Source organism: Xyrauchen texanus, chromosome 1, assembly GCF_025860055.1.
Source record: "Xyrauchen texanus isolate HMW12.3.18 chromosome 1, RBS_HiC_50CHRs, whole genome shotgun sequence".
In the NCBI taxonomy this organism is placed as follows: Eukaryota; Metazoa; Chordata; class Actinopteri; order Cypriniformes; family Catostomidae; genus Xyrauchen; species Xyrauchen texanus.
In genome coordinates, this window is record NC_068276.1 from 21,963,224 (window position 1) to 21,991,004 (window position 27,781).

A 27,781-nucleotide genomic window follows, 5' to 3' on the forward strand; every position below is an offset into this window, starting at 1 on the left:
TTTGCGATCCACTAGTTGTATTCATCGGCACGCCATTGACCAGGAAAAAATTTTTGGCACTCCATGTCAAAAAGGTTGCAGACCCCTGCTGTAAGAAAATGACACTTACGTCAACTCTTGTGTTATCTGCCTCTTGCGAATCTGTCTAATGACTTACAGACTGAATTGCTGGAGTGATTCTTGACTTGCAAACTTAACTGCAAGTCAGAAACTTTGCCATGTCCAACTTGAAATAAACTGGCACTGTACACTTAATGCTTGTGAGATTTAAATCAGCATAAATATTCACCAATTGTTCTTATGCAGCTGTGATGGAACGACTGCCTCCCCACCACAATGAACAGTTAAACATATACATTCAGAAATTATTTTACATGTAATAAATGGTACTTCAATGAGAAAAAAAAATAGAATGAGTTTAGTATTTTTTTAAAAGCTGGATTTTTAATTTCTGCGCCACCAAATGGAATTGCAAAATGAAACAATAAGCAAGCCTTCCAAATAAGCTGTTGTCTTCTATTGATCAAACAAACAGTTAGTCCCTGCCCCTACTCATTGGTTGAGGATATGCATTTGTGTTGGGCTGAACGGGTCTCTCAAAACAAACAGAGAAATCATATAGTGCCATAGATGCACAGTATTTAAAATGTTTGAGAAAATGTACATACATGGCTTACCATTAGTTGTCTTTGCATATTAAGCTGGGACAGGAGAAATTATTTTAACACTGAACAAGTTACAGAATTTAGCTTTAAGTATGTAGTTTATAAGGACCAGTTAATGGGGTTTGGCTAAATGTGCATAATAAAACAATAAGTCATGAGAGGTCATGCTCCACCAGTTTGCATCATGTCTAAGAGCACCCTTTACCCACGGTTTTTATTAATAATAATTTTAATAAACTATTCGTCCACCATGTAATTTTCATTTTTACATTTATTTTCCTAATTGTAGGCTGTTTGCGGTTTCAAGGCCCACAGGAACTTCGCACATTAACACAGAATTTGCCATACCAGGTGTGCGTTTATAGTCATTTACAATAGCTTTGAACACAGTTCATCTAAACAGAATTCAGATTTGGAACTATTTCATTAAGAATCAATAATGAAATTGAGGAACTGGAAGCATTAGGTGAAATCAGAATTGGAAACGGAATTATTAAATTCTTAACGATTCCTATCCTTATCAATGAAATTATATATTGTGGACTAGAGATGATGCGATTTATCTGACAAATTTCTCCGGGCTGAAGATTATCACTCAATCAAAATAACTAAATTTTAACCAAACCACCAATCAGACACACAGGGGCTCTACAAATGCCACATGTAGAATAAAGTAAACTTTAGAACTCTTTACTATGATTTATTATTCAGTCAAGCTTGGTTCACATTTTAAAATTACTTTTCAGCTAGGCTTTCAACTAAAAAAGTTTCACTTTCATTATTTTTTTTTTTTAATTATTATTCCTAAAGTAGTGATATGAAACATATGAGATTTTATGGTTTCAGGAATGAGATGGGGAAGTTTCTTGAAGAGAGTTTTGGTGAAATTGGAATCTTTCACTTTGCGAGGCTGCAGCTGTGAGGCCTCGTCTTGTCGAGGCCAGTGGCGGTTTCTGGGCAACTTGGGGTTACCAGTGTGACCCACTGACTCTGCTTTTAATTGCTAAGGAATGAAAGCAAAGCACGGGATTGCTCTCTCTCTCTCTCTCTCTCTCTTACTCTCTCTCACTCACACTCTCTCTCACTCACTATCTCACTCTCTGTGTGTATGTATGTTAGAGCATGTTTGTGTTTTTTTTAACAGATGTTCTGAAAGGCTTACCCTGCAGACATTGGAATTTGGTATTAATTTTCACACTGAATATGTATGCAGGGGAGCACATTTTTATGCAGTGAACCAGTGGGGAACATTATTATGTCTTATAGAAATAGGAAAGATGCCTTAAGATGAATGCATGGCATGGTTTTAGTTTGCATGATTTCTTAGGTTTCATGCCTTGCTAGGTTAAGGTTCAGGTTAAGTGTTTATTCCAGTTTTGAACCTGCATAGATTAGTTTTAAAGTCTAACCCTAGATTTCTATATGACACAGTCACTTTTTTTTATTTCTTAACCCGTAAAACTTTAGTAGGATTTTAGTCCCTTCTCCATCATCCTCAATGATTTAAGCCACTTTATTCATTTTGAGTGCATGCTTTCCCACACATACATTGTGGCTTATTTTCAGCTCCTCTTTCTTTGCTCCAGTTGCTGTGATGCTGTTGTTTTTTTTTTGTGCAAGTGTAGAGCAAAAGAGAGCCAAACCCATGTTCCCCACACTTCCTAGATCTGCCTAGGATGTCTTCGTCTCATACTTCCACATTTTTCCACACCTTTCTGTCCTTTTTTCCATGGCCGCATTTCAAACTGACACATCCTTTCCAAGGGAATAGAGGGAACAAAGACTACTTATTATTTCTGATCAGCTGTTGAACAGTGAAGAACTCATCAGGGATCCAGGCAACAAATATACAGTGTTGTCATTTTATTTTCAGTTAATTCTTCTTGCCAAGTGCCAAAAATTACTTTAATTTAATTTAATTGATAAAAGGGGGACTGGAAAAGAGACTAAAAGAATAGAGGAACACATTTTGGAAATATTAATCCCTTCCATGACACAAGCTGTGTCTGAATTCCCCTACATTCAGAGAATGTTCTGAACTGGATGCAAGAACTTGCTTCTCAGCAGTTGTATGTTCTTAAGGTTCTTGTAGGTGAATTGTATAAATACATGGCCAGATGTACAGTGCATCCAGAAAGCTTTCACAGCGCTTCACTCTTTCCACATTTTGTTGTTACAGCCTTATTCCAAAATTAATTAAATTCATTATTTTCCTTAATTTTACAAACAATACCTCATAATGACAACGTGAAAGAAGTTCGTTTGAAATCTTTGCAAATGTATTAAAAATAAAAAACAAATCACATGTACATATTCACAGCCGTTGCTCAATACTTTGTTGAAGCACCTTTGGCACCAATTACAGCCTCAAGTCTTTTTGTGTATGATACTATAAGCTAATCACACCTATTTTTGGGCAGTTTATCCCATTCTTCTTTGCAGGACCTCTCAAGCTCCATCAGGTTGGATGGGGAGCGTCGGTGCACAGCCATTTTCAGATCTCTCCAGAGATGTTCAACCGGGTTCAAGTCTGAGCTCTGGCTGTACCACTCAAGGAGATTCACAGAGTTGTCCCATAGCCACTCCTTTTATATCTTGGCTGTGTGCTTAGGGTCATTGTCCTGTTGGAAGAGGAACCTTTGCCCCAGTCTGAGGTCCAGAGTGCTCTGGAGCAGGTTTTCACCAAGGATGTCTCTGTACATTGCTGCATTCATCTTTCTCTCGATCCTGACTAGTCTCCCAGTTCCTGCCGCTGATAAACATCCCCACAGCATGATGCTGCCACCACCATGCTTCACTGTAGGGATGGTATTGGCCAGTGATGAGCGGTGCCTGGTTTCTTCCAGACATGACGCTTACCATTCAGACCAATCTTTGTTTCATCAGACCAGAGAATTTTGTTTCTCATGGTCTGAGAGTCCTTCAGGTGCCTTTTGGCAAACTCCAGGCGGGCTATCATGTGCCTTGTACTGAGGAGTGGCTTCCGTCTGGCCACTCTACCATACAGGCCTGATTGGTGTAGTGATGCAAATATGGTTGTTCTCCCTGACTAAGGCCCTTCTACCCAGATCGCTTCGTTTGGACGAGCGGCCAGCTCTAGGAAGAGTCCTGGTGGTTCCAAACTTCCATTTGTGGATGATGGAGGCCACTGTGCTCATTGGGACCTTCAATGCTGCAGACATTTTTCTGTACCCTTCCCCAGATCTGTGCCTCGATACAATCCTGTCTCGGAGGTCTACAGACAATTCCTTAGACTTCATGGCTTGTTTTGAGCTCTGACATGCACTGTTAACTGTGGGACCTTATAAAGACAGGTGTTTGCCTTTCCAAATCATGTCCAATCAACTGAATTTACCACAGGTGGACTCAAGGATGATCAGTGGAATCAGGATGCACCTGAGCTCAATTTTGAGTGTCATGGCAAAGGCTGTGAATAATTATGTACATGTGATTTTGTTTCGTTTTTTGTTTATAATAAATTTGCAAAGATTTCAAACAAACTTCTTTCAGGTTGTCATTATGGGGTATTGTTTGTAGAATTTTGAGGAAAATAAAGAATTTAATCAATTTTGGAATAAGGCTGTAACATAACAAAATGTGGAAAAAGTGAAGCGCTGTGAATACTTTCCGGATGCACTGTATTTCATACAGGAGGGTAGGCATTATCCTGTGAGCCAAATGCATGAATTAATAACATAAACAAAACAATTACTCTGGTGTTGTTAAACAACTAATGATGTACAACTTTCTTGATACCTGTAACAGTGGAAAAGAGCCATCCGACGTAATGATTCTTCAAGGGTTTTTTGTTTTTTTGGTAATTCAGCATTTTGAATCTGATGTGTCCTCAGCTCCCGTGGCCTTATGGGATAGTTAAGTGTCCCATGGTGCACACATCAAAATCTCACCGGATGTAGTAGGTCATTTGGGTATTGTTCTCTTACGGTTTCATGAATACTGAGGATTCTGACATCCTGTTCATTTGATTAACTGCTTTTGGTATATTAGTTGTCATTTTTATTTGTATAGCGCTTTTCACAACACGCATGGTTTCAAAGCAGCTTTACAGAAAATCATGCTTTAACAGAAAATATGTGTAAAAAAAAAAAAGCTTTGAGGATCATCAGAGACTCCAGCCACCTGAGTCATGGGCTGCTCTCACTGCAACCATCAGGCAGGTGGTATCACAGCATCAGGACCTGCACTAGCTGACATGACAGCTTCTAAACCCCAAGCAAACAGACTTTTGAACTCTTGAGCCCTCACAATACATATATCTTACACTTCTCTTAATAACACACTGGCAACTGACTATCAACCGACAGCTGAATGTCAACACAACACTTCATATTTATTTCCACTGATTACGGGTTTATTGTATATCTTATTTTGTCTTCTTATTTTGTGTATACTTATATTGTATATTATTAGGTGTATATTGTGTTGTGCAACAAGATGTGTAACCTGTGTTATGTGTAAATCAGATGTTTATTGTAATTGTCATACTGCTATGCTGCTTGGAACTTTCACCCACTGTTGCACTTGTGTATATGGTTGAGTGACAATTAAAGAGATTTGATTTGATTTGATTTGAAATGAAACCGTAATGTCTGTAATATCATACTCTCGCACAGAGACAGGCTCTTACACATACACACGTTGGTGCGGCTGTCCTTATGAGGACTCTTCATAGACATAATCATTTTTATACTGTACGACTACGTACTATTGATTATATCCCCTAACTCTAACCCTCACAAAAAAACGTTCTGCATTTTTACATTTTCAAAAAAACATTGTTTAGTATGTTGTTGTTTTTAAGCATGTTGTTTTTTGTATTTGAATTATGGGGATGCAAGAAATGTCCTCATAACACTCATTTACTGTATATCATAATACCCTTGTAAAAAGTCCTCATAAACCATCCAGACCTGCCCCCTTAAAAAAAAGCTAAACAATTTGCTGACCGCAGATGACCAAAAAGGAATTTGGAAACTTATGTCACTTAAAAATGTATGATATTGATCAAATGATCAACCCTAATGGCATTTATTAAATGAAAGATAGCGCAAACACTCTTTTCAAGAAACATTTCACCAAAAAAATGGTTAGGTTTTAAACCTTCCTTAAATATACTATTCAAAATTGAGGAAAAAAAAGGATAATAAAAATGTTTTGGGGGGCCACTGTGTATTTACTGTAGTAGGACCCTATGTTTTCCGCATTGTGGAAAAAATTGTGGAATGTATACATAAAAATGGAATGTACTTAACACGGAATGTCGCGGAATTTGCATAGTTTTCTGTGTTGGTGTTCCAAACCTAAGTGTTTCACATAACTCACAATAGTGTAAAATACTCGCAAACATAACCAGTCAGAGACTTTTGAATCCTGCTAAAATATGGCCAAATGAATCAATGTTGCTTAGTAACCGTGTCTCGAATATTCACGTTCACACATGAATTGCCATCATTGATAAGAAACATGTCTAAACGACTTGCCTCCGGTAAGACACCCGCATCTAAAGAAACACACAAATAACTGCCAAGTACCGGCCGGAACAATATCCCAATGACTACTATGAGTCTGGCCAACAGCTTTTCTGTAAGTTTTATCAACACACTATTGACTGGACTCGTAAAGATATGTGCAATGACCATCTAAAATCGAGCTCCCGGAGACAGACATGCCACTTGAGAAAATGGAAGAAGATGCTTCCCTTTCTTGTGAAGCATTGCAAACAGAGAGGTGCACTCCCAGAAAAATAAAAGTAGCCCGAGACAGATTCACCTGCCGTGTGTCTTTGACCAACACATGCAAAAATTGCGGCAAGAGATCTTCGAAATTCTTCGTTGCTGTAAATGAAACCACCGAGATTGCGGTGTCCTCAACATTGTAATAGGTGAGTGTTTATTAAATTAGCATTGGCTTTGATTGTAGTAAATTGATTGTAGGTTTAACAACGGCTAGGCATTCTATAACTATGATTTAGCTCTCTGCTGCTCGTAATTCATGTACATTTCTAATATTAACACCTAAGGCACATTCGTCTATTGGAAGAAGTATTATAAGTAATTTTATAAGTAGTTTATTTGACTTTTTACAAGAAAAAATTGGTTCCAAATGAAATATCCAAAAACAAATGTATACATTTCAAGAAAATAAAACAGATTTCATAGGGCCCTACTGTAGGTAGATGTTTTGGCACAGGATATACAGTAAAATGTCTCCGTCTAAGAGACATAGGTCACCCTTGTGCTCTAGGACTGTTTCTGAGTTGCAAACCTCTGACTGCTCTCTGTTAGTGGTTTTCTGACTGGGGAAACTATTACAGACATTGATAAAGCAGCACTTGTTTTAAAGTAGTGTTCATGTACAAGCCTTCTCTCAGGCATTTCTCCACTAAAGGTCCTGCTGGAAAAAGTTGTGAATTACTGCTGGAAAATTATGCCATCCAAACATATATTGCAAGTCTTGTGAAAAATATTATAGCAGGTTCCCTTACAAATGTGCTTATTCAAAGGCTAAACCCTCCCAGTCAGTCAATGTGAAATACTTATTCCACTTTTATCTATCTCTCACACTCTCTCTCTCTAACTCTGTTTTTCTCTCTATCACTTTCATTTCACTTTGCCACAAGAATTGTTTTTTTTTTTTCTCAGTGTCCAAATGTTTCCTATGAAGTTTAGTTTCGTAAACGGTTCCTAAACGTTTGCATTCTTCTGCACACAGTGTTTAAAGTACTCTGACAGTGTTTCCTGCACTGCTGTTGAACGAACGACTCTGGTTCATGTTAATGAATTGTCAAAAAGACTCATGAATTGGTCGAGTCACGCGCTCACTCATTAACTGAATTAATCGGAGCAGTTTTTGATTCACTCACTTAATGACATGATGAAAGCCAGTGCTTTCATTATGTCCAACTCAAAATTAACTTAGAACTGTGAGTGTACACTTAAAGGAAAAGTTCTCAAGTTCTTGCGTGCCTCTGTGAACGAGATTCTCTCAATGCTCATGAAAGCAAAAAACTAATTCAGGTTGGTTTCTGACCAAAATCTATTGTATGCTTGGAATATAATGCATGAGTAGCATGGACAACTTTTAAAATACTTTTTGGTAGAGACGCACCGATTGAAACTTTCTTTTTTTACAGGTGTGACCTGCCGATACCGATTTTTTTCCGATTTTCTTTCTAAGAACTATTATTGACCACATATAAAACCAAAATCTACCTTTCTTCAATGCAACATTTTATTTTCATAATAAAATAAATTATTAAACATTACAATTTCCCCCAAACTGCACTAAGTTACAGGATCTTCTCTCACTTAAACAACTCTCAAAATAAAGTGCTCTGTGACTGGAAAGAGAAATAACAATTAACTGCAAATGAGTTGCTTTATATAACAGATGTGATTTCCCACTATTTTTATAAATGGACCTTTTTCTCTTTATTACTCGTCTAACAAAACAATTCCAAAAGATCTGAAAAACTGAAGTGTCCAATACACTCAACTTAAGTTAGATGTCCAAATATCAGTTGTAAAACTGAGCACTGCTTCGGGAACGCTTGTAACCATACCCGTCAACGGGAGTTTTTTTCTCCCAAAAAACTCCCGTAATTTGTATGGCCCAAACCACGTTATATGAATAATCACATCAATATATTATTCCAAGGTGGTCCAGTTGCCAGATCTTGAATGAAACGCATCCTACTCACACAATCGATACATCATACAAATTACAAATCATTTATGACCACAATCTGGCAACCTACAACCCAGTTGCGCTGTTGATATCTGCGCAGGCAGTAGACATGGGATGTTAAATCAAGCATCACTGGTAGATGGGAGGAGAAGATTCAGCTGGTGCTCTGGTGAAAAAACAAAATATACATGTACATTTTAAAAACAGCTGGATGGAAGAATTGAATTTGATATCCCGAAACCATACCGACAATGCCCACTGATTTTAATATCGGACACGGTGGGAAGAATTACGTTACTCAGCACATTAAATCACAACGGCACAATTTCTATAGTATTTAGCCTGCCTCTGCCATCCAGCACCCCACTTCCCCTCTTCAGGATTTGTGTACCCAAATGTTGACAGATAACAGGCTGCGTGTGTTACATGACACGAGATTAAACAACTCGGGCAACACGACCTCGGAAAGTACCTCCTACTCTGTATCGAGGAAATTTATCAGATTTCTGTCTGGCTCTGAGCTCTGGCTAGCTTTAGCCGCATTCCCTTTTTAGCTTCTTTTTTAAAATGGGCATTTTCAGCTGGGTGATGGTGTTATAAATGTCTAATTAGGTTTGTTGATCCGAAAGTTATTGTTGTGGTTCCCCCACAGTTAACTTTGGCCTTACAATTATTGCACATTTTGAACTTTATTGTATTCTTCACTCACAGTGAAGATCTTCCACGTCAATGACATGTTTACGTGCAGCTGTGACGTTATTGCCTGTGCCGCTGGCAACAAAACAGACCGGCTTGGAATCGGAAAGACCGGTAAACCGGTCCGGGCCGAGCATGTGGAAAATCTGCTAATTCCGGTCCCTGGCTGGTCGATCGTGCATCTCTATTTTTTGGTCCTTGTTTAGCTTTAATGTGAGGCACTATGCACTGCCATATTAAAAAGACGCAGGGGGCTTTTCATTAAAACATCTCCTTTATGTGGCATAAGAATAAAATCCATAACTGTTTAGAATGACAAGAGTCTTTTGGGTGGCTATTGCATTAAAGGGATATTTCACCCAAAAAAGAAAATTCTCTCATTTACTCACCCTTATGCCATCCCAGATGTTAATGTCTTTCTTTCTTCTGCTGATCATGAGCAAATATTTTTAGAAGAAAACCTCAGGTTTGTAGGTCAATACAATGCAAGTGGATGGAAACCAAAACTTTGAAGCTCCAGATAGCACATAAAGGACGCATAAAAGTAATCCATATGACTTCTGTGGTTTAATTCTTGTCTTTTGAAGCAATCCAATTGATTTGGGTGAGAACAGACCAAAATTAATGTTCTTCTCCTTGTCATGGTATCAAGCTGAATTACTGCTTGAATTACATACATATTTGTGATGGCGTGAGGAGTAAATGATGTGAGAGTTTTCCTTCTTGGGTGAACTATCATCTTGTGAGACTTCAATCAGTGTAACTACTGACCAATTGTTCATAATATACACATTCAAAATAGAGTTCTGTTGTAGTAAATTTGACTTTGTAATAAATTGTACTTGTTTAATTGTAAAAAAAAAACATTAATATTGTTTTAGTTTAGTAAAAAGAATATTTCCTCTAGCACTAAAAGAATCATCAATCAAATCGTTAAAACATTAAGCTTTTAATGTCTTCAGAATCGTTCAGTGGAATCAGAATCCAGGGATTCTTTTTCTCAGTGTCCAATTGTATTCTATAAAATGGATAACTATGTTTCCTATGTTCATGTGCTCTTAGTAGGCTTGACAAAGTTTGGCAAGACCCTTCAGGTCTGTTAGCAACTCACGCAGACCCTTTTTCTGGCCAGCTGTGGCACAAAAGCAGGCAGTGAACCAGACTGGCAAAGAGCGACACACCCTGTTATTTATAGAGCGATAGAAGGGGTGACCTCATGCCGCCAGCACAAAGTCCAGTGCTGATGCTGGGACTGAGAGACAGGGAGCCCATTTTTGCTGTGGCAGAGGCCCGTGGTCCATCTAGCCCATCTACTAACTGCAGATCGCCTTTCATCCTCTGATTAGTGTGGTGAAAACAAGAACAGATCTGATCCCTGATGTGTTGATGCAGGTAAACTTTTTGCTCATTGAAATACTAAAACACTGATCCAGGATTAGACTTTGTTTACAAGCGTAGCCAAAATAATGTATCACTGGATATATTGCATGAGAGCTTTTCTTTGCATGTTGGATTTTTCATGCACTAGCAAATAATAAAATAAAGTTAGGCTGTCGATTTAACATGTTAATTCCGTGTGATTAATCGTATTAAAAAATATTGTCCTAAAAAATAACGCAATTAATTTTAAGCATTTCAAGATTGAAGTACCACCTGTTTTTAGCGGGGGCAGTAAGTGAAAGTCCAACTGTATAGGCAACACGCAGCTGTACATACAACAAACGAAACTCAGGCTTGCTTGACTCTAGTGACAACATAAGACGAGAAAGCAGGGCACAATTCTGAATGCAGGGATCTCAACTTGACACAGTGACCTATAAAAGCCGTTTATGATGCAACACAACCAAATCGATATGCATACGCTCCAAAAATTTCCATCTGACGCATTTATAAATTGACGTATGATTAGAAAAGCCAAATGCAAAATGGATCTAAATTTAAATCTAAATTATTATATGTATAATATGTGTATATATATATATATCAGTGTGCTGCAGTTTATATATATAATAATTAGATACTGAATTATTATTATTTGAGGGCTTTTCTCAGCAAATATTTATGCGCAGTTAATTCTGTTAATTAATTAACTTATCATCGAATCAATTCAGTGAAAATGTTTAATTGATTGACTGCCTTAATATTAAGTTAACTATTTGCTAAATGTTGTCAGTGTTATGTAACATGTCCCACAATGTTTGTGTAATGGACAAGAAAGACTTCAAATCATGTGGCTTCTTGAGGAGATGTGTGCTTATACATTTTTAAGTGAATGGACTTGCAGTTTTCAGCTTTCAGATGAGATAACAGACTGAGCTATATTTAGAGACTAGAATATTAAAGATACTTTGGGGTTACTGCCCAAGTCACAAAAAACACTCTAGCAACCACGAGCAATGCCCTAGCAACCAAATAGTGGTGCCCTGGCAACCACCATCACTCTGTTTGTTTACATGCACTTTCTAAAATGTTGTGTGAATGCACCAGTACAATTTTTGCAAAGTCAGACTAACACAGACCTAGATAATGCAATTGTAGCTTGGCTTTGTCCAGCATGTAAGCTCCTTATTCAGACAATAATTGGTCTCTGCATTCTGTGCATGCTCCGAAACACACAGGGGACACGCGTCATGTATTTGTCATCCTTTCTCTAAATATTCGATTATGCATTGTCTACTTGGACAAACAGATGAAGACTCTAGCTTGTCGAGAGTGGAGATACTGTAGCTCGATTATAACTGTTCATGCAAACATACTATGTCATTGTGTGGTCACTCAGGGACACTTGAGATCAAGTCTGGGTCTTTTGGGGTGTTTTCTTAATGAATACTGGATTATATCAAGTGTGTTATACAGGGTCAACCTCCCTGTCCCTTGTGCTAAATTTTAGTACACCTATTGTAGTGGGTGAGGTTTGGACTTCATCACTGTCCGACACAGACACCCTCCCTTGCGTGGTATCAGAGCCTGGGAGTTTACATGTATCTTTCAGGAACACTGGCAGCATAACCAAGAATAACTTCTCAAAGCCGTTATTGTATTAAAACTGTTCCCATCATGCAACTTGTAATTTTCATGTCCTTTCTCTTGTAATTTGAGGTATTTTTGCCTCCTAAAGCCAAATTCAGGCCCCATTTTATCTCAGAAAGGAGTGACAGGAAAGGAGCTGCAGTGGTGCCATTTGTTTGCTGTGCTCTCTGCCCTCTAAGTTTTTATAAACAAAAATTTTTTTAATGCGTGCTAGCAGAGAGTTTCACCTCATCAACAGTATATTCCACCAGGTCCTGTTTGAAGAGTGGGTCCTGAAATTCTTATTCTTCGCATGGCATGTTAGGAGTGGTCATTCCTAAGGGAGATTAAAGAAATATAACGGCAAAGAAATTAGGAGCAAGAAGGGATTTGTCACGTAGAACTTTTCAACTCTCCATAAAGGTCTCTTTGTAAACCTTTATTCACGATCACCAGGGAGCAAGTCGACTGGTACCCGTGACCAAACCAAACAAGCCCTCGCATACTCACACATACAGTGCACACACGCAGATGTTTACTTAGCTATCTAAATAGGGACATATCATAGACTTTAATTTTTTTATATAAAGCCAATTAGAATTACAATAGACTAGACCTGCAACGGAAGCTTCAAATAAAGGCTTTTGCAGTTTTGAATTAAAAAAAAAATAACAACGCATTAATTTATGTATGGTTCATTTTTCAAATATCCCCAAAGGGAAGCTTTGTCAAATTTAGCTTACTTCTGGTGACATATTTATCCCCAAACAATAGCTAAGTATGTACACTCACAGAAAAAGGTCTGATGGAACATAGGTGTGGTTACAGTTATTTTTATCAAACCTCCAAATGAGAACATGTGCTCAAGGGAGAGGAAAGTAAGAGAGGGAGAACAAGACTACTGGGTGGGTGTAGAAGAAGGGAGAGAGAAGGATAAAGGTTTAGGGTGGAGGTGCAGAAGTTCCATTAGGTCCATGTGGTGTGCACCAGCTGACGCCAACTGTTCCTCAGAAGCTGATGCAAAGTTTAAAATAACCTCACAGAAGTTCTTCAATCTGGGTTCTTTATAAAAATCGGTGAGATCTGAGAGTTACAGAGGATTAAGTGCCATTACATCATGTCCCGGGTACCCTTTAAATGTGCCCTTGGAGAAATGAGGTCTGATTTAGTAGAGGACAGCGGGTGAAGTGCAGCGACCTCTCTTTATTTTGGTTTCCCCATCCTCCTCACAGGGAGTTGTGGAAGTTCTGAGCACTTTGGCAGCTTATGAGGTAAGATGGTGTGTGTTAGTTTATTTCATTGCTGAGGGCGATCACGGGGCACTCTGGTTTGCCTGCCAACTGTGCATGTGTTTTGTTCTCAGTGTGCTGCAGTTTAACATATCCTGCCATAAAACATACCTGTCCGAGAGTTACTAGTCTTTTTCCAATGAAGTGTGTTGAGCAGATTGGATATTAGTTCTTATGAGGTGGAAAAAGGCTGTGTTTGTTTTAAATTGATGAACTAATGGAAGGTCAGGCTACATCATTTCGCTCCTGGCCTTAAAAAGCCCAAATGCACCTGGAGAACATACACAATTCTGATATGGTACACACATTCAGATATTCAACAAGTGTCATCTTTGTTGCATTTACAAACAAACACATGCAACTATTGAGATGAAGCCTCCATGATCCAAGCTGATGGGCTTTCCACCTATTGATTATGGTATCCTGGAGAAACCATCTATCTGGAGCAGATGGAAAACAGGAATGCAAAACAGCAGTGTCCTCGGTGAGGCTGTAATTGTACTTATATCAGTAGAATACACGAGAAGGAATGCATGTTGGAGAAGAAACTGAAGAACTAGACTGAACACAGTCTGTCATTTCAGTCACTATCTCTGGGTAATGTTTCTGCATTGCTCATGTCTTTTCCTAGAGTTATACTCTTTAAGTTATACTAAAAAACTTGTAGTTGTAATCTATGCTCTTATCTGGAATCTCCCCTTTTACACATGGTATTAAGATGCATTTTTGGTGATCGCATCATATGTGGTCAGCTTTAAATACAGTTCTAAACGGGGTCTAAAACATTTTGTGATCGGCTCTCTAAAACGTCAAATGCATGTGGTCAAATCACATGTGACCATATCTCATTTGAGGTGTAAACGCCAATTCGCCCTGTATGTGTTTCGGCAGCAGCAAAGCACCTCACCTCTCAATGAATGGCTGCACTCAAACAAGAGTATAACTTTGCCGGTTACTACCGGCTTTAAAAGGAAATAACTCCGATAATACGTGGATATATACACAAGCTTCTTCAGTGTGTCTGATATCAACATGCAGGGACTTATGAGTAGCTCAGGTTAATAAAACAAATCCACTAAAATTACAGATAATTCTGCTCGTTTGTGCTTCGATTAAATTTCAGCTGCATCTGGGAGAAATAGTGTGCTTTCTTTATCTTTTCTGAATTTGTTGCTCTTTAATGTTATACAGTAACACACTGACATAGTGACTGATGTATGTCATCATGAAACCGATCACAAGTGGTCACAGGAGACGCATTTCAGTGACTAGGTGCTAACAGGGTAAACGAGTACCATCATTCTGTCATTCTAAAATCACCAAATAATTTAGTCTTTGGATGAAGTGTTCTTGGCTTTTAATGTCTTCATTGAAACATCTCTGGTCTCTTTTAAAGTGTTCTTGTTTTCAGGGCACTATGATCTAAATAATTTTCTTGAAGTACCCCCTGAGATTTTAAAGGAGTATTTTACATAAATAATGGATTTTTCTTTAACTTAATGAGGCATCGACATTTCTATCACAGTTCCACAAAACCCTGTACTTCCTTCACAAACCTCTAGAGATTTGCGCACCCCTGCTCTACAGCATGGCTGTAACTGCTGAAAAACAGGAATCCGATTGCATTAGCTGTGTGTTTAAAAGGGAGGATTTGTGGAATGAGAAATGGGCTGTGATGTATGACAAATAAATGAGAATGATGCTATGTGTCTGCCGAGCAAGCGAGAGGTGTGTGTTTATGTTGGAGGTTGAGATTTACATGTGCGTGACTGACTGAAAGTGTGATTGTGTATGTTTTGACTGGGCTGATGTTTTGTGGATGGGAATTATGTGGCTTTGGAACTGATATTTGAACCTTTGTCCTATGTTATGTAGGAGGCTCCCTGATGGAAAAACATGGTATTGTGTGTCTGTAAGCTTGTTTGATGAATAGCTGATATGAATGAAATTTACAGCATTGTATGTATACAGTATGTGACCTCTGACTTCCTTGTTCCACTTATATTTTTGATAGAGGAAGTGGAGAATTATTAAATAGACGGCACAGACGGCTGTGTGCGTAAACATGCTTAACTTCAAGTATGTACTTTTAAGTGTGTATGTGGTACTGACTTAAGAATTTAACCCCTATGTCCTCTTGATTGGATAATAGTCTCTCTCTGCTTATGTATAAAATGATAGTATCAGTATAGCTATTTGTCTCCAGAAGAATTTTTTTTTTTCTCTGTGTATGTGGATGGCTACAACACATATTTAAGCTTAACCCTCCTCCTCCCCCCTTTCTCTCTCCCACACAGATTGAGGAGGGTGGAAAGGCAGCTAAGTGTAAGAAATTAAGAGTTGGAGACGAACTGGTCAACATTAATGGTTCTGCTCTCTACGGTTCTCGTCAAGAAGCCCTCATCCTCATCAAAGGCTCTTACAGGGTTCTCAAAATCGTCATCCGAAGGTACATAGAAATACACACTACTGCATGACACAAACTAATTTAACCCCCATATTGCCACAGTCTAAAACAATCATGTTTACTACGCTGAATTTGCTGCTTTGCTTTCCTAAATGTCACATCTCTTGAAAATGTTGAGGATGTGACCTGAAAATATTTTTCACTGTGGGTTAGTGTCTTTGCAGTGGCTAAATCCACTGGTAGCCTCTGATTATGTGTCTGTTGTTTATTTTAGCTGGCATGGTGTGAGTTGACGTCAGTAAAACCTGGCAGACAAGAGTTTTGTCACCCGTGACAGAGAAAATTGACTGACACACCCTATTTGACTTACTTACAGAAGCCTGATCTAGGATCAGATCTGCCAACATCAGTGTTATTTGTAGCTTTTGGGAAGTATATTTATAAGTTGTACCCAGGTCAGTGTTTGTCCATGCAGTCTGACCACAGGGGGTTTTCCCTTTCCAGGCATGTGGACAATGAGTGTGTCATGTGATACTGCCTCACTGTGGCTACAGGCAGAAGTGCAGACTAGAGATATACCTGTTCTCTTTCTAAAAGCATGTACAAACATTTGGAAAATGTTATTAATGGACACGCTGTGATAAATATTTACTTTTCACTCGTAGCTTTATGTACTCTGGCTAAATGAGGTGCTGTGTGTGTTGAGTCTGGACTGGATGTCCAGTCGGTGGGAGATTGCTTGCACTTGTTTAGTCAGCACATTCCAGAGTGTTGAGGCCGCACTACATCAGCAGCTATCAGACAGATGAGTCTACGTCCAACTCTCCTCCTCCTTTCATCTTTTTTTCTTTCTTATTTATCCTGTCCTCCCTCCCTCACATTCTATAAACCCACCTTGTCCTCTCTTTATTATTTTCACCAATATAGTCTCAGCATTCTCTAACCTCTAAGACTTTGTTCATTCGCCTATCCACAGTTTAACGTTGTTGGTTTTTTTTTTTTTTTTTAATATATTTTACCTCATTATTCTATAACCTTTATAACCTATTTTCTCTATCCTCTCAACATTCTTTAACCTCTATAACCTTACTTTCTAACAAAAGCATCTCAATATTTTCTAACCGTGAATGAGCTCAAGGTGCTTAAAAACTGCTTTCACCGAGAATCACATGCGAGACATGCTCTAATCTATCCTACTGTATCTTTGGAGCATGCAGGTGCACGCGCAATGCACATCAACCAGACTTCCCTCGATATGTGAGCTCCGGTTACAGGATAGCGCCGATCGGATCACATGACTGTCTTATTAAACCAGTGGTTCTCAATTATTTCGGATCACGCCCCCCATTTGAAACAAGAAAAACTTGGAGAACAACTACATTAAACTGTTCTTCTCTCAATATCGTGGCGCATATGAAAATATTTATGCGACTCGTTTGAGTTATTCATGAGAATGTTCTAATTTAAAGCGCTATGGAGCAATTCAACCATTTAAAATGGCTACAGCACTGATATTCTGAACAGCTCTGAGAAGGGAAAAGGAAAACACACGCTCTTCACCAGCATCAATTACAAGATGTAACACAGTTCAATGGAAAGGAGGTGGCGAGAACCGGCATGATAATATAAATAATATTTTTATAATAAACTTAACCAAAAGACAAATATACACACAGGTGACGAGCCTTACCGCTCTCCCTCTCCCGCAGACCAACACATGACCACGCCCCCCCATGCCACACAAGATTTTTCACATCTGCACATCAACACCCTTACTAACATTTATCACAGGAAACTGTAACAGAATTTTTCAGTAAAACTGTTGAAGTTGTATTGAAAAGTGGTGCTAAATGTGTTTAGGCTATTATTTTTAACAAATAAACAGTTAATTTTTTTTTAAGAAAGACTACCTAACTAACTAACCACTGTAATGAGGAGCCATCCATGTCTTTCTTGTGATTTATGGCATTAGAAATGCAACTGGTATACAAATTCCATTTTAGCAGTAAGATGTAAAATAACCCAGTGGACCATGGCAAGTAGCACGCACGCAGCACGTACACGCACACGCACACGCACGCACACGCACACACACACACACACACACACACACACACAGACATATTTTCAAACAAGACCAGTAATAGGTTCTCATTGGCTTGTGCATCCAAACCTGTGCATCCTAATCAGGAAATACCTGTAAAATAACAGTGTTTCTCTGCAAAACCTTTAATGAAAACTTCTATAAATTTATTGGTTTTGCACTTTATTTGAATAAGAATATTTTACTTTAATTTTATGCTTTTTGTTTGACAGCCACAGCTGTCAGTCATTTGACCGTTTAAAAAAAATAAAAAAAATGTAATCCAGTGAATAAATATAAATCTAATAAGATTTACCTTAAAATTACAAAGAAGAATATTACATTGTTAGTATGGACATACACCTTTATATAATGAGTTACATATGTTATTACAGATAAATATTGTCATTTTACATAAATTTGTCTAATTTTAGAAAACAGAAAAAATAAGGTAAAATAATATAGTAATTTTTCCATAAATTTCATTATTGTCATAAAACGTAAAATTCCAGTTGGGTTGTTAATTTACAGATAATGTCTGTAATTTTACAGAGTTTTGAAAGTAAATTAAAAAAAAAAAAAAAACATTTTTTTACAGTGCAGGATAAATTTAAAACACTAGTTGTGCAGAAGCTAGCCATAGAGTTACTGCCCAAGGAGTGAGAAGAGAGAGGGAGAGGTGGGGTGTAGAGATGGAAAAATTTCCTTTCCTTTAACATCAGTTTATTTGGCGGCAGCTCAGAAATGCTGCCTTGGTGTTATTACTCTGCCTGTGGTTCCCCTCTTGCTGTGTTTTCCTAGGCGGCACTGTATGTGTCTGTTTTGTGTTCTTCTGTTTGTAGATTTGGAACCCCAGTCACACCAGCAGGACTGTGCAAGAGGCCTTGAAAGGGTCTGATTTAACTGTTTTGCTTTGTACTCTGAGAATAGACTATTGCTGTATATTTTTTGCCATTTGCATGCAGCTTGTTTATAAGTGTGTCTGTATAAAGCTTATGGGTTGGCTTGGTTCAAAAGCATGATTACTCTTTACTCATGCTTGGCAATGAGTCTGACACGTGCGCGTCATTTGAGCAGTGTTGTAGTACTCGAGACCGTTCTCGAGACCATTTTTTGAAGGTCTCGTCTTGGAATCGACCGCATTTTTACTCTGCCTTGTCTCGGTCTCAAACAAATAGGACTTTAGATTTTATTTCAAGACCACAACTGTGGGATATTACTAAATGGCCTGATTTATTTGTTAACATCATTACTGTGATTGGATGTAAAACTTCCTGCTTCAAATGCAATTTTAAATTTGTGTTAATGTTAACGGCTGTCTCCCTCATTCACTTTCTGTCAACCCAAAGAAAGTGAATGAGGGAGACAGGAGAAGAAACTGTGGATGTCTGAGAGATGTCAGACAAATCTTCAGTTATACAAATTGGCTACCTGAACCAGTTTCCCAACCACTGTGCCCACAAGTGTTGTGAAAGATTGTCAGGTGTGCCATGGAAAATTATAAAATTCCTCAAAATAAATAATACAGTTTTCCCCGGTATTTTAGTGAAGGCATAGAGAAGGTAGAAGAATTTTAAAGTTGCTGATTCAGTATATGTTTCATTACAAAATGGCAACCAGTTTAAATATTTAGTCAATAATAATATTATTGTTCTAACAAAGTCCGCTAGAATAAAAGCTGTTTTACTTGTGCACAGCATCGATTTACAGATGTTATGAACAGATGTGGCTTGCTTGTCACGTCTTTCTTGAAACATAAAGAGAATTTGAGAAACTGTTACATACGATTACCAAAAGCAAATTCTGTATTTGTATTTGCTATGCCATTGCAAGAATTATTTTGCAAGAACAAATCTGGATAGATCTAAATTGGATAGATAGATAGATAGATAGATAGATAGATAGATAGATAGATAGATAGATAGATAGATATTTACCCTTAGATATATAGAGAGATAGATATAGATAGATAGAGAGAGAGAGATAGATATTTACGCTCAGATAGATAGATAGATAGATAGATAGATAGATAGATATTTACCCTTAGATATATAGAGAGATAGATATAGATAGATAGAGAGAGAGAGATAGATATTTACGCTCAGATAGATAGATAGATAGATAGATGGCAATAAAAGAGTTGTTTTCTGTGGGTGTTTATATGGGAATGTGGATCTTTCAGATCAATTTGAGGTGTGCCTATGGTTTGCATGTTCCACATTTTATCATAAGTGTGTCATACAGTGTGGGACTCGCTCTGGTCTTGTTCTTGACTCGGTCTTGAATTGGTCTCAACCCCTCCAAGTTTTGGTCTTGTCTCCATCTTGATACATTCTGGTCTAGGTGGTCTTGATTACAACACTGTAGGGCTGCAATAAACAATTATTTTGATAATCAATTAATAGAACGATTATTAGAACGATTATTCTGTTGATTATTGCAAAGATGAATCATTAGCTCTAAACTGATTATTCAGCTTGTGGTTTGACTTAAAAGGTTGGATTAAACATGCTTGCTAACTATAAAGAGGACAAAATCATCTTTTAAAAATATCTTCACTGAATTAACGGGAAAAAAATATACTTTTTATTAAGTTTAATTCAGTAAAGAAATGTACTGCCAAAAATCCTAGTTATCAAGTGTTTTTATCTTGTTTTCCATTTTTTAAAATGGTCTAAAAATCATTAAAACAAGATATTTCATTGAAGAGCAACATATAAGATATTTAGACTTGCTTTAAGGGGATGTATCTTAATATAAGTGTATTTTGTATATAAGTGTATTTTTTTACTTTTATACTTCTGTGAGTGCAATAAAGACAAAATATACATATATTCAAGATATATTCTTTAAAAGCAAGTATAAATATCTTATATGCTTCTGAGGTGAATGCATTTGCATTTTTTATATTATATTCAACATTCTCAGAAAATATTTTTTATTCTACAGTATTGCTGTTAAAGTAAATGTATGTTGTTTTAAAGGAGTTAAAACAAATCAAAAACGTATTTTGCTGTTGTGTATAATGGGGCGAAGACTTCCTTCTCTCACTTCAATCCATCCTTTACTCACAAAAACTCTCATATTAATAAAGCTGCATATTGCCAATTTTCTTCACGATAATAAATGCACAGTGACATATATTGATTAAATAAGTCACGAGCCATCACGTTCTAATCTAGCTGCATTAAATGTGCGCGCTCGAGGGATGAGCATCCCCGAGGCAGAGTCTCTCTCAGCCAGGTAGTTTCATATATAACCGCATTTAAGATTTAACGCCGGGATGTTTCCTTTAAAGAGCTCCGCCTTCGCTTATTCCACAATGATAGTGCTTCTGAATTTACATTTTTATACAAATATATATTCCCTAATACTTTTAGGATCTACATCAGCTGAAGCTGGGAAAGTTTAGAGTGCATCTGGATGGTGATCTGTGTAATTATTCCTCTCCTCCGTCTGACGTGAACTGCAGTGCTGCTCTCGCACTTCATCATTACAGTTTCAAGTGATCTCATGCAACGAAAATTTTTGTAGACGATTGACGTAGTCGATAATGTCGACTAATCATTTCAGCCCTACAGCCAGCATTGTTGACGGCATGTATAAATGTGATGTAATTCCGGCTGTGGCTCGGGTGGTAGAGTGGGTTGTCCACTAATCGCAGGGTTGATGGTTCGCTTCCCGGCTCATATGCCAAAGTGTCCTTGGGCAAGTTGCTACCAATGGCATGGCAGCTCTGCCATCATACCACACAGAATGTGTGTGTGAATGGTTGAATTAGACACAGTGTAAAGCGCTTTGAATACCGCTAAGGTTACAAGGCAATATATAAATGAAGATCATCTACCATTTATTGTCACTGGTTCTTAGAGCATTGTGTCAGCTTTCTAAAGGTGTGTGCGTGCGTGTGTGCACAAGAAAGAGAAGGATTCTTCAAGCCAGGATCATGGCTGGTCTAGACGATTGTGAAGAAGGGATTAAGAATGACTGTGTACATGAGGTTTTGTAGTGTGTGTGTGTGTGTGTGTGTGTGTGTGTGTGTGTTCACAGCTCTGTGGAAAACAGTACTATTTTAATGCCAGCCGCCAATCATTCGAATTTGTGTAAGTGTGTGCACCAACCTTCTAATGAATATTTCTCTCTCTGACCTTCAGTTTACGGACAGGGAGATATTGTGTCCTCAGACTGCTTTTTGTTAATGGGAAGTGAGCTGTACAGTTAAAAGGATGTTTGTGGTGTGCAGTGGCCAGAGACTCACTGTACTGTGTAATGTTTTCCTATAAATGCACACACACACACATGTTGGTGCAGCTATCATTATGTAGACTCTCCATAGACATAATGATTTTGATACTATACTAACTATAGATTCTATCCCCAAACTCTAAACTGACCTAACCCTCACAAAAAATGTCTGCATTTTTACATATTCAATAAAACATAGTTTAGTTTGTTTTTAAGTGATTTGAATTATGGGGACACTAGAAATGTCTTAATTAACCACATTTATAGCATAATAACGTTATAATAATTACCAGTTTGTAACCTGAAAAAAAAGTCCTCGTAAACCACTTAAACCTGCCCCCACACACACAAACACACACACACACACTATTGTTCAGGATAAGTCTGGAATGCAGAGTTCAGGATTTGTTCATTGAACGCAAACCTTTAATTGCAAACACATAAATACAGAGTGTGCGTGCGTAAATGGGTTACCATGTAAATCGCTTTTGAAAAGCGTAGATAAGTGCAGACCATTTACCATTTTATTAGAACTTGATGTGCTATTCCTGAAGGTGTGGTGCTCATCTTAGTAAACAGTGTGCCTAATCTGAAAGTTCTGGATGTCTGGTTCCTCCTAGTTTCTACTCCCACGTCCTGTTACACATGCTGACTGTAATAGCTGCTTTAGGAACTGGGCTGGGAACCATAGGACAGAACTGTTTATTCATAGCAAACAAACATTTTCAGGGGCGGAAGAATGGTTTTGGAAATCGTAGTTTGTCTCTGACTCAAGCCAAGTCTGAAATGTACAGCCATTTATGGGCTGTGAATGTATAGTTATGGAATATTCAGATGCAGGCACACATACTCACACACACAAACGTGTGCCAAGACTTAAAGGAAGGGAAGGCCTTTACAGGAAAGCCACGTGAATGAGGGATATGTTGCTGTCTTGCTTTGTCATGTCCATGTCTAGAGTGGAATTGGTATAAAAGTTTCTACACCATTTGCCAGGGAAAATGGTCACTAAAGATCATCCATATGTAACAATCTCAATGTTAAAGAGTCAGTGTGTAATGTAAGTAACACTGGTGAAGTCAAATGGAATTATAAAGATATTGAGTATGTTCCAAGATATTGAGTGAGCTGCCTCGCTGACCACATAAGATGTTACTACAAATATACACTCTTCATGGTCAGCAACTTTGTGCAACCCTCATGTGCAGTGCACTGAAGGCTCAACTTGCAGTTGTTTTCAATAGCTGTAACACGAGAGGAACAGTGATTACCTATGATGCCTTCAAATGGTGCTTCAGGAGGCAGATCACTAGGTTTTGGAACAATCAATTACTACTTTTAAACAGGGTTCCCAAACACTCCACCTGTCTTCCATTGGTTAAAAACTAAACAGGTAGTTCTGCCCAAAAACTCAATGCCAATACCATTTGTTGAGCAAATGTTGCAATGTTGAAAGTGCCACAGATTCAGAGAGTTTAAACTCTTTTGGAAATCATCCCTTGAATGACTCTTTTATAGTCGTGTCTGCACATTAAGCTGCAGCAAAAAGTATTTTAAACTAGAAAAAGATTACACATGTTACCTATACACATAACTGATTTTCCATGTCTCTTCCCATAGAAAATAAAATTGAAAAAGAGAAGTTAACAAATGAGACTAGCCATGTGCGAATCACATTACCAGAACCTGTGGCTGTAATCAACAGTAAGAAGCCAACTGGCCGAATGCTGGTCTCAAAGCAGTAAGCATCACTGCTCTCAGGAGGGGAATAGAGTGTATAGAGCTATTTCAATGACCATATATCAAAGGCTGTCTGGTCTTTTTGGGAGAAACCCTAATTGCACTTCACTCTATGAGTTTACGAGCTGACAAGGCTAACAGAGAGTGGTGCGGGTGGTTGGGGTGTTTGTGGGGGAAAGTTAGGAAGAACAGAGTCCACAAACTTGGGCCAAGAAACATCAGGAAGCTTTTAAAAAAAGCAATCTCACGGCAAGACCTTGCCCACTGTGCTAAGGAACAAGAAAGAACAAAGGAAACTCAATGCCTAAACAATGGACATTCCTTACATTCCCATGACCACCCATCCCCTCCTCTTGACTTTCCACATATTAGGAACAAAACTCTAAACTTTACAGCCTCTTTTCACATCTTTCTTTGTGCCAGCCACAATATATGTTGTGGTTTATATGTTTTTCAAATCTATTTGCACGACGTTTGTGGTTTCACTGTGGGGAAAAATGTAGACCATTTTCAAACAGATTTCAGAAAACTCCCCGTCTTCCATTAGTTGTACAAACAGATGGTCATGCCCAAAATTCACACCATTGGTCAAGCCAGTGTTGCTGTGTCCTGCTGGATGTGCCGAAATCAACCTACAAAAAGTTTACTTGTAGTTGCTCTGCACATTAAGCTGGTCTTCAATAGAAAAATCACAAATAACAAAATTACACCCATCATCACACATGCACACTGAAAGTCTGGTTGTATGGGTAATTAACAGTGCATATGTGAGAGTACATGGTCATTTTACTATGGTAATGGAGAGAGAAGGCATTATTTTTTTCTCTTGGAATATTTAGAGTCATTAATCCAGACCGTCTCACTCAATGTGGGGTCGTTCTTTGGGATTGCATTACGGTCAGACTGCACATATTTGAAGGGTTTCTTTTTTTATTAACAGGATCATTAGACGAAGGCACCACTGCACAATTTTCTGCCCCCTCTCAACACTCAACATGTTTTCATGCACAGTTATAATCAAACTACATGTAGGTTTTTGCATAGTCGAGCTAGTCTTCATTTCTCTGTCCATGAATACATGACATGATGCGCTATCATATATTTAAATGAAGGATGTCAGCTGAGAAGGTGCTAAATACACGTAACCCATCACCTCTATTTTTCAGAACAAACGCACAACTTTAAGGCTAGTTGTGGTATGATTAACGACATTGTAGCTTGGCGTCATCCAGCATTTAATCACATTAATTAGGTCTTTAGTTCACTAAAAACGCTAAAGCATTTACATTTTAAAATGAATAGTTGTTTTAGTCCAACTTAAATCTAGCTTAACGTATTGAAATGTAAATGCGTTGACTGTTAAAAAAATAAAAAAAATATCCCGATACTCTAGACAAGATTTGCATGATGTAGGCTGTCAGTGAGATGGACATGTGTGCAGCTGTCAAACGAAGAGTGACTGTTGACATGAGGTGTTGGTCCTTTTGGTCTTGCAGACTATGAAGCCTTGTGAACTGTTCTGCATCCGTCTCAACATCTGTTGTTGAAATTCTTGTTCAGACCGGTTTGTTATTGAGTCAGCAGTTTTCCCAGACTTTTATTCTTTTACTTTGTGCTCTTTTGCATGAAAGAAGGCCACCGGGGTAATGACCTGACACTCTCAGCTCTTCTTTTTCTGGCCAAAATAAGTGGGAAGGGTTCGCAGTGGTTGATGAGCTGTTAGGCCAAGAAGCCTTTTTAAAAGGTTCTTTCCCCCTAGAAAAATACTTTAAAAAGAGAAGTAATTCTGAGTGAAAAAGAATCCAAAATAACAAACACGCTATTGTGCTGGAGAGCCCTGATCATGACTGCTCCCTTCCTGGATTGGGTTTTTAGTTGTAGCCATACTGGTAAAAGCCTTGGTGATTACATGGAATGCAGCCTGTGTGTCTCCCTCGCTGTTTTCGGGAAGAGGGTGACCAGAGAACAAATGATGCTGATTGCAGGGACTGAAGGGGGAGAGTGTGTCTGTGTGTATATTTGTGTGGTTTGTTGTGTTTGAGGCCTAAGATCGGTTAATTTAGGGACTTTGTATTTATCCCCACCACATACACACAAATACATATAGACCCACACTAAACTTCATTGTCCTCCTTCTTACCCTTAAAGGAATTGTTCACCCAAAAATTTTAATTATCTTAGAATTTACTCTTAATTATACAGAATTTGCCATCACAGATGTGTATAACATTCTTTCTTCAGCAGAACACGAATTAAGATTTTTAGCAGAATATTTCAGCTCCTCACAATGCAAGTAAATGGGTGCCAAAATCTTGAAGCTCTAAAAAGCCCGTATAGCCATTAGGGCTCGGCAATACATTGAATACACACAATGTCAGCAAAATCATCATGATTATAATGTAAAATTCAGCAATATTGTGAATATTGCAATGATTTTAGTGAGCCTTTTATTTGACCATTAAGTTTCATAGAGTGCATCAGTAGACTAATTTCATGATCCTTCAGGGCTGTATAATTAATCAAAATAACATCAAAATGGAGATATGATCATATGTGACATGCAATATATTTTACTGCCAAATCTGTGATTAAAGACAGATAATCATGGTCTGTGTGCGCGTCAGAATGAAATGGCGATGCACTGATCTGTGTGCACGTTTGGGTGTGGTGTGTTCTTGGGCTTGTGTTCACCAGCATTGTGAAGTATTGCAGGTTCAAACATTCAAGCAATTTCAAACATTAGTAACCGCTATAAAGTTATTATACAAATCTACAAATTCAGAACAGTAAGGAGAGTTTGACAGTGGTTCACAAAGTGCGAAACTCTTAACTGTGAAACAAACGTTGCACATTCCATTTCATAATAAAAGCTCCTGGTGAATGTGAAATAAATACAACTGAATGCAGTGTCAAAATAAAAATAAAAAACAGTTTAGAGTGAAGTAAATGGGGCAGAAATATATTAATTTATCTTATCCTGAATTTAATAATAGTTCAGTATAATATTATAATAAATAATATCATGGCATCATTCATACGCCACTACTGTTGTGTTGTCCGAACAAATCAGAATGTGGTAATTCACAATATCGGAATGAAAATCTCTCAAAACTAGAAAGACCGCAAGTTACTGTAGGTTGTTGGCATGTTACGGATATTTTGCACCAGTTTCTAGGTGTTGAAAGTCAGGCGTCCATTACACACTGTGCCACAACTGTGTTGGATGCATTTGCGGTCAGCACTTTCTTTCTGAAAACTTGACCCAGCATAACACCTTGTTGGTAAAGGGCTAAAAATGAAATGACTTCAGTGGTAATGTTTTTTCAGTTTTAACTGAAACAAACAATGAAGAATGGTCAGTACAAGCTCGTTCGTGAGGTGCTCATGCATATACTTCTAAAAAGGAGATTTACTGGCTGGGGAAAATTTTGCTTTTCACCAGCTGACATTAGACCAGATCTTCCATATGCAAAGCAGTAAGTCTCTGTGTTTGCTTAGAAGTGACTCTGATTGGCTGCCAAAAACCAATCGCTGAGGTATTTAAAATCACACACACTGTTCATTTTCAATGGGGCGAGCACCACATTGATACATTTCGTGAACGTACAGGGAGCCAGAGACAGACTGAAGTGAAGGTCTTTAAATTGATACACAGTTCCCTCGAACACGAATCTAAAAGGACATCTGCAGTGCAATTGGTATATAAAGGACGTGTCCTTCAGATCTATTGACACAAATTAGTCTTGAGGACGGTTGTGCGAAAAGATCTGTTTCTGAGTTAACATTATGAATGGGCGTGTCGCGAGCATGCGATTCAAGCGTCTTAGAACTAGAATGGGCCAAAGCCCACCAACCTTCTCCAGAATGTGGAATTAATGGCTGTAAATCCCGTTGTGCGTGTCGCAGTCTGTGCATGCAACGCCGGCATATCGTGTGGTCA

The 27,781-nt window shown here is 38.1% G+C and overlaps 1 protein-coding gene across 5 annotated transcripts in view; it reads left to right on the top strand.

The window, feature by feature from the left end:
- LOC127644396 (protein Shroom4-like) overlaps window positions 1–27,781 on the top strand; it is a 75,819-nt gene that overhangs the window by 21,990 nt on the left and 26,048 nt on the right. For 2 of the 5 annotated variants that reach the window (XM_052127542.1, XM_052127575.1), the window contains exon 2: window positions 15,664–15,815. In XM_052127542.1, coding sequence (XP_051983502.1) covers window positions 15,664–15,815 — 152 coding nt within the window. Of the gene's footprint in view, window positions 1–10,439; window positions 10,461–13,152; window positions 13,349–15,663; window positions 15,816–18,674; window positions 18,749–27,781 lie in introns of those variants that run through there. The other 3 variants (XM_052127551.1, XM_052127558.1, XM_052127582.1) reach the window with 3 other exon arrangements.